General features: G+C 49.6%; 1 protein-coding gene and 1 pseudogene across 1 annotated transcript in view; both read right to left on the bottom strand.

The window, feature by feature from the left end:
* Window positions 1–4698: 4698 nt before the first annotated feature.
* LOC112472180 lies at window positions 4699–4817 on the bottom strand (annotated as a pseudogene).
* A 1002-nt stretch (window positions 4818–5819) lies between these two features.
* The window catches only part of RPTN (repetin), a 9482-nt gene continuing 9206 nt past the window's right edge, over window positions 5820–6095 (bottom strand). The window contains exon 3 of the mRNA XM_015598310.1: window positions 5820–6063. Within this exon, the coding sequence (XP_015453796.1) occupies window positions 5820–6063 (244 nt within the window). The remainder of the gene's footprint in view (window positions 6064–6095) is intronic.

Raw genomic sequence — 6095 nt, 5'->3', positions numbered from 1 at the left:
GAGGGAAAGGCAGGGGAAGTGGCACTAAAACCCGTGTCCTAGTCCCCTCTCCGCCGGCCTGGTCAGTGCTTTCTTGCGGAGATTAAAAATAAAGGTTGAAGGAAAGAAATTATTTCCACCAAAAGGCTGGATTCATATCTGTATCTTAAAAGCGATTCCAAGATTATCGCCCAAACCAACCTGAGCTTCTTTTGCCATTATTATTCAGATGAGGACTTGAATAAGCAGAATTTGTCTCAGTGAGGAAACGGCCTGGAGCGTGGCCTAGGTGAGGCTGAGTGGACTGGTTCTGCTCATATTTAAACAATGGCTCACGAAGGAGGCTTCATCTCTGTAATCCAAGCATCTGCCACATTTCAGCCTAATCCTGTGTACTCAGCATCGTGTAATCAATTAGGTCTAATGAAACCTGCTGAGCACTGGCCCGGGAGGCAAAGGTGGAGGAGAGATACCTCTGTCCGACGTCTCCAGTCTAGTGGAGAGAGTTTTGGCCTCTATCACGTGGTGGTGGGGAGTCTGTCTTTTGTTTTTGTGATCATCATCACCATCGCCATCGCCATCGCCATCACCATCATCACCATCATCTTCATCATCATCATCATCACCATCATCCTCATCGCCGTCATCTTCATCATCATCATCGCCACGCAGATGTGCTAGAACCTGTTGTCTCACTTAATTCTTAACCAATTCCGTATAGTAAGCATGATTGTTCCCATTTTGTAGATGGGGAAACCGAGACTTTGAGATGTTCAGGGACTCAGCTAAGGTCAAAGAAGGTGGCAAGTAGCAGAGCTGGCACTCGAATCCAGATCTGTCCGACTTTAAAACTCACACTCCCGACCATCATTCAGAACTCCTCCTCTAAGCCTCCGCTGCCTGTGTGGAGGTGGCTGCTTCGATATGGAAAGGACCGATTAAAAGACCCTCCCTCTACCACCCCCCATCATAGCCCAGGTAAGGCTTCTGCCCCCTCTGAAGTGGTTGGGACGAACACGCTCTGCAGCAGGTGTCGGTTTCCTGAAGGTGGTCCCCTCAACCGCAGGTACACAGAAGCCCGTCATCTCTGAGAGGCTGGGAGGATCCCGTCTCTCAGGAGACACGGTAATGATTACACGAAGGGAAACTGACCTCAGCAATGCTTTTCCCCTGACGACTTTGTGCGAAGAAACCAGACTTGGCCAGTTTGCGACCCTCGCCAAGGCACTTGGGGGCCTAGAGCATCCTGTTATCAGACACCAGCGCAGTGACGGCCAAAGGTCATGTGCGGACCTGGCAGACTTCTAGCCACAGCTTGATTATAGTCATTAAACTTTTACAGGACACTGAATGTATTGCAGAGGATTTTATGATCTTATTTATTAGCTGCTCCTCATCCAGCCTAGCCCGACACAAGGGCTGCCGCCTCTGCTTTCCGGACATAAAAATGGGGCCACTTGCCAGAGGTCACCCAGTGGTCGAGCTGGGGTTCCGACTTGCTGGACTGGCCAGATGTGGTCTTCTCCTTTGGGCCAATCTGTTTATGTGGGAGCCTTGGAAATTTAGAGCTAATGAAATAATATGCTGGGGGTCTAGGAGGTAGTAGGACATGTGGTTTGAAATTTGTTCCGTCTTCCATGGGGAATTCTGTTTTGGGGTCCAGAACGGGGTGAATCAGAAGTCGAAGAGCTCAGTCCCTCCTGTTCCCCTTCTGTGGTCCCCCCCCTTTCTTTTAAATTCACATTGAGAGAAATATTCAAGTATAGTTGACAGACGGCATTGTCTGAGTTTCAGGGCTACGGCATAGCTCTTTCTATATTTTGGACATTCACTCGCATGGATATATCCTTTGTGAATATCTCCTCCCGCTCACTGCATCGCCTTTTGGTCTGGTCGATGGTTTCTTTTGCTGTGCAAAAGCTTTTTAGTTCAACACAGTCCCATTTGTTTATTTTTGCATTGATCGTTCTTGCCTGGGGAGACATCCAAAAAAAAATCTCTTAGACCAATGTCCAACAGTTCCCTACCTATGTTTTCTGATCAGAATTTTACGGCTTCTGGTCTTACATCGAAGTCTTCGATCCATTTTGAGTTTATCTTGTATGCGGTGTAAGGAAGTGGTCCCGTTTTACGCATGTGGCTGCTGTCCAATTTTCCTGGCATCATTTATCGAAGAGACCATCTTTTCCGCATTGTATATTCTTGTCTCCTTTGTTAGAGTAACGGATGACAAGCACGGGATCGCTATTCTGTTCCCCGATCGATGTGTCTGTTTTGGTGCAAGTGTCGTGCTGTTTTTATTGCTATAGCTTTGGGATATAGTTCGAACCCAAGGCCTGCGATACCTCCAACTTCGTCCTCCGGTTCTCCCTTTTTTAGGCACCATCTTTTCCTCTACTCTCCAGAAGCTGGTCTTGAATGAGTGGGTCCAAGTTCCAGGGATTTGGAGAAGGACCCGGGCAGTGGGTGGTTCCCATCATGCTTTGTAGACCGCTCTCTTTTGCTTGGAGATGCCATTCTGATGTGCTCGTCTTCTCCAGGTAGGGTTTCTAGTTAAACCACGAATCTCGTGGGATCTTCCTAGGTGTTCCTTGAGGCTCTAACACTAACTGGATTTGGGAACTCGGGGTTAAGCCAATTGAAATATTTATTTTTTATTATTCTCATGCGGCTGGATTCCTCAAAGCGTCACGTGCGTCGTGAGTTTCCAAAAGGGACTCTGGTGTAAACCATGTCTGAAACTCGCGGGCCACTGATGCCATTTCCCCCGTGTGCTGTCTCCTGACAGTGACAGCCCACGGGTACCCCCTCGGGAAGTTTGAGCTGAGGGAGGCTCCAGCATGTCTCGTTCAGACAGACGACACACCGTCCCCTTCCTTAGTTCTGTGGCTCCCCATGGGGCTTCGTTTGCCCTGTGGAGTCATGGGGAGAAAGGAAATGCTCCCTCAAAATGCTCTTGGACAGCAAATTTGGGGTGAACTATCTTCCCTGCTGGGCATGAGCTTGTACCCAAGGCCAAGAAATGAAGCAGATATCTCCCGAAGCAGACTTTTCTTTCTGCCCTGTCCCATTATGTCAACTGTAAGATAATAAGTGAGTTTTGATTATAGGGCATGTGTTGGGACATAAGTTACTATATGGGTCTTAGAAGTATAGATCCAGTAGGTTATATTCTGAACAACATCTTGAGATCATATGTACCAATAATTTTCAACATAATAAAAGTTTCTCAACTTCATAGCGAATTTCTGCCAGAAATTTCATAGTGGTGTCCAGGGGTGGGAATGTGTCTTCTTTAGGAGCTGTTAATTTTGAAGTAGGTTCTGGCTGGCCACGTGGTCAGCTGGGAGCTGGCGGATCCCTGTGGCGGGCCCAGCTCAGAATGGTGTTGTTCCCTGTGACCTTAGTGAGTCACTGACACTCTCTGGGCTCCGGTCTCTATCTATGAAATTAGGATAATGACTCCTGCTTCCTCCCTCCCTCCTGGGGGCAGGGGTGGGGGTGGGGGGCACATGAGATCATAAGTTGTAAAGTGCTTTGAGCTTATAGGGAATGAAGCGAGAAGAGAATTTTTCAGGTTCTCCATGTTCTCTTCCTTCCCTTGGCATCTGAAAGCCAGCTCCTGGGGACAGACCAGGAAGAGAGAAGCGAGGTCAGGGAGCGACTCCTGTGTGCGGAACTGCCCAGGGCCCCGGCGGGGCTCCGGCTTTCACCGAGTCCGGGACGTCGCCCCTTGAGCGCACTGTGAATGTCGTGAGATTTACGCTCTCTGTCCTTTATCTGTCCGTTGATAATCAGCTCCTGTTACTGTGGGGTGTTTAGACTGATTATTTTGTATTTTGCATGAAATCTCTTTCCTGCTCCACATCAGAATCCAGGCGAAGTCTCTTTAGCAAACCTTGCCAAACGCCCACTTGCTGGATTCAGACATGTTCGCTGGATGTTTGTCCTTCCATTGGCCCTTCCTCGCCACGTGCCCCCGAAAGCCGGGACAGGCGGCGTAGCCAGTCTGTCTCAGATCAGCGGGGTCTGGCCTCAGTGACTTTTTGCTGTTGGGAGCCTAGGCCATTTCATTTTTTCTGCTGTGCCTATATCATCACATTGCTCATTTTCCTGAGGCCGAGATGGCGCAGAGGTTGGAAGGACTTGCCTGAGGCCACGGGGTGACTCATGAGCACAAGGGAGAGAGGGATGTGAGGGAGATTCTTCCCCCCTGACCTCACTCTCAGACCCTAGCGTCTAGCCCATCCCCTCCCATGGCCTTGCCTGCTTAGAATTTTGTTGCCTCCTCCCACCATTGTGAATCTTTGACGCAATTCGTTTATCTAAGGCATCCTTTGGCCCATTAGCCTTGTGGTTCTCACTGGGTTGCAAAGTTTCCCACCCTTCATTCTACTTAAGCACCAGTTCAAGTGTCATTAAGGGCCCTCCTTCACTCGCCTCGTTTGCGATGGGCTGAGTCCTTGTCCAGGCCTTGGGTGATATCTCATGGGTGAGTGCTGTGTGGTTGCTCGGGAGGCGAGGCAAACTAGAATTTGTTGAATGGCTTCTGTTCGTCATGCTCTACACTAGCTACAAAAAGAACGCAATAACCCACGAGTGTGGGATTCATATATTTTTTTAAATTTATTTTATTTATTTTAGGCGAGGCAACCCTTGGTTGACCTCACACATTGCAAGGACCTTGTCAGCTTACAATCCCTTATTTTTTATTTTTTATGACCACAGCACCTGGTCTTCCTAGGTGGTCTCCCATCCAAGTATTCACCAGGCCTGACCCTGCTTAGCTTCCGAGATCAGACGAGACGGGGCTCGTTCAGGGTGGCATGACCATAGATGGCATTCGCATTTTGGAGATGAGGGAAGGGAGGCCCAGCGAGGCCCTGTGACCTGCCCAGTCCCATGGCAGCGAAGGGGAGGAGCCGGCCTTCGGCCCACGCTCTTTCCCACCATGCCCTGCTGCTTTGGGGTTTCCCAGACGCTGGCGGCCACGCTTCCTGTTATTTACGTAATTGTAATTTCTTAGGTTCGTAGAGTGATTTATGGCTTCAGAAAGTTTTCACGAATTCGATTTCATTTTATGCTTGCAACGGCCTTATGAAATAGGCACCCTGGGTAACAATAATTCCAATTTTTTTCTGATGAAGAAGCTGATACTTCTGAGGTTTAGTGATTTGACCAGCGTCTCACTATCCGGTGACCAATCTATACCATATTATCTATTATCGCAATATTCTTCCTTAAGCACTATTTTCATTATGTCGCTCTTCTGATTAAGAACCTTACAGTGACGACCTGGTCCTCAATGTACAATTCTCGTTGCCTGCCGACCTTCCCTATCCATCGTTTACTCATTCAACAACCTTAATTAAACACTCGCTATGTGCCAAGAACCGGGGATACAATGAGGAATGATAGCTGGGCCCAGCCCTTGGGGAGATTACAGTGTGGTCAGGGAACACGCGGGTCAGCCCATTATTCTAATCCGGGGTGATACAGGCTGCGAGAGAGGGTGTCACGGGAGCACATGGAAAGGGCACCTCGCCCAGTGGGCTCACGGAGGGCAGCTTAGAGAAGGTGGCGCTCGTGCCGAATCCTGTGGGACGAGTTGGGCGTAGAGTGTGAGAGGGAGGGATGGGGTGAGGTTGGGAGATCATGGAGGACTTTGTGGGCAAAAGTGAGGAATTTGGACTTTATCCCGTAGAGTATGGAGAGTCATTATAGGATTTTAGGCAGCAGATGACACGATGACATAATCAGATCTGCATTTTCGAGACGTTGCTATGGCGGAAGCATTGAGAAGGAGGGCCAGCTAGGAGACAGGAAGGTCACTTAGGTATTCATCGCAGGAGAACAGGTGGGCGCTGGAGGCGGGAGCTCAGGTGTTTGTAGTCGGACTCCGAGGGCTCTAAGCGGAAATCCGTGTGTTTGCTGACGTGGCGCGTGTAGACGGTGAGGCCGGGGAAGGAATCTGGTGGCGATCTAGGTTTTTGGCCTGGGCAGCTGGACAGACAGTGGACCTGTTTACCTAGAGAGGGACGTGAGGGGAGGCGTTCCGCTCCGGGCACGTTCAGCGTGAGGTGTCTGGGAGACACAGGAGGCAGCGGGGGACGCGG

Source organism: Pteropus alecto, unplaced genomic scaffold (genome assembly GCF_000325575.1).
Source record: "Pteropus alecto unplaced genomic scaffold, ASM32557v1 scaffold49, whole genome shotgun sequence".
NCBI classification, from domain to species: Eukaryota; Metazoa; Chordata; class Mammalia; order Chiroptera; family Pteropodidae; genus Pteropus; species Pteropus alecto.
Note: the sequence above shows the minus strand (reverse complement) of the source record. Positions and strands in the feature narration are given on the sequence as shown.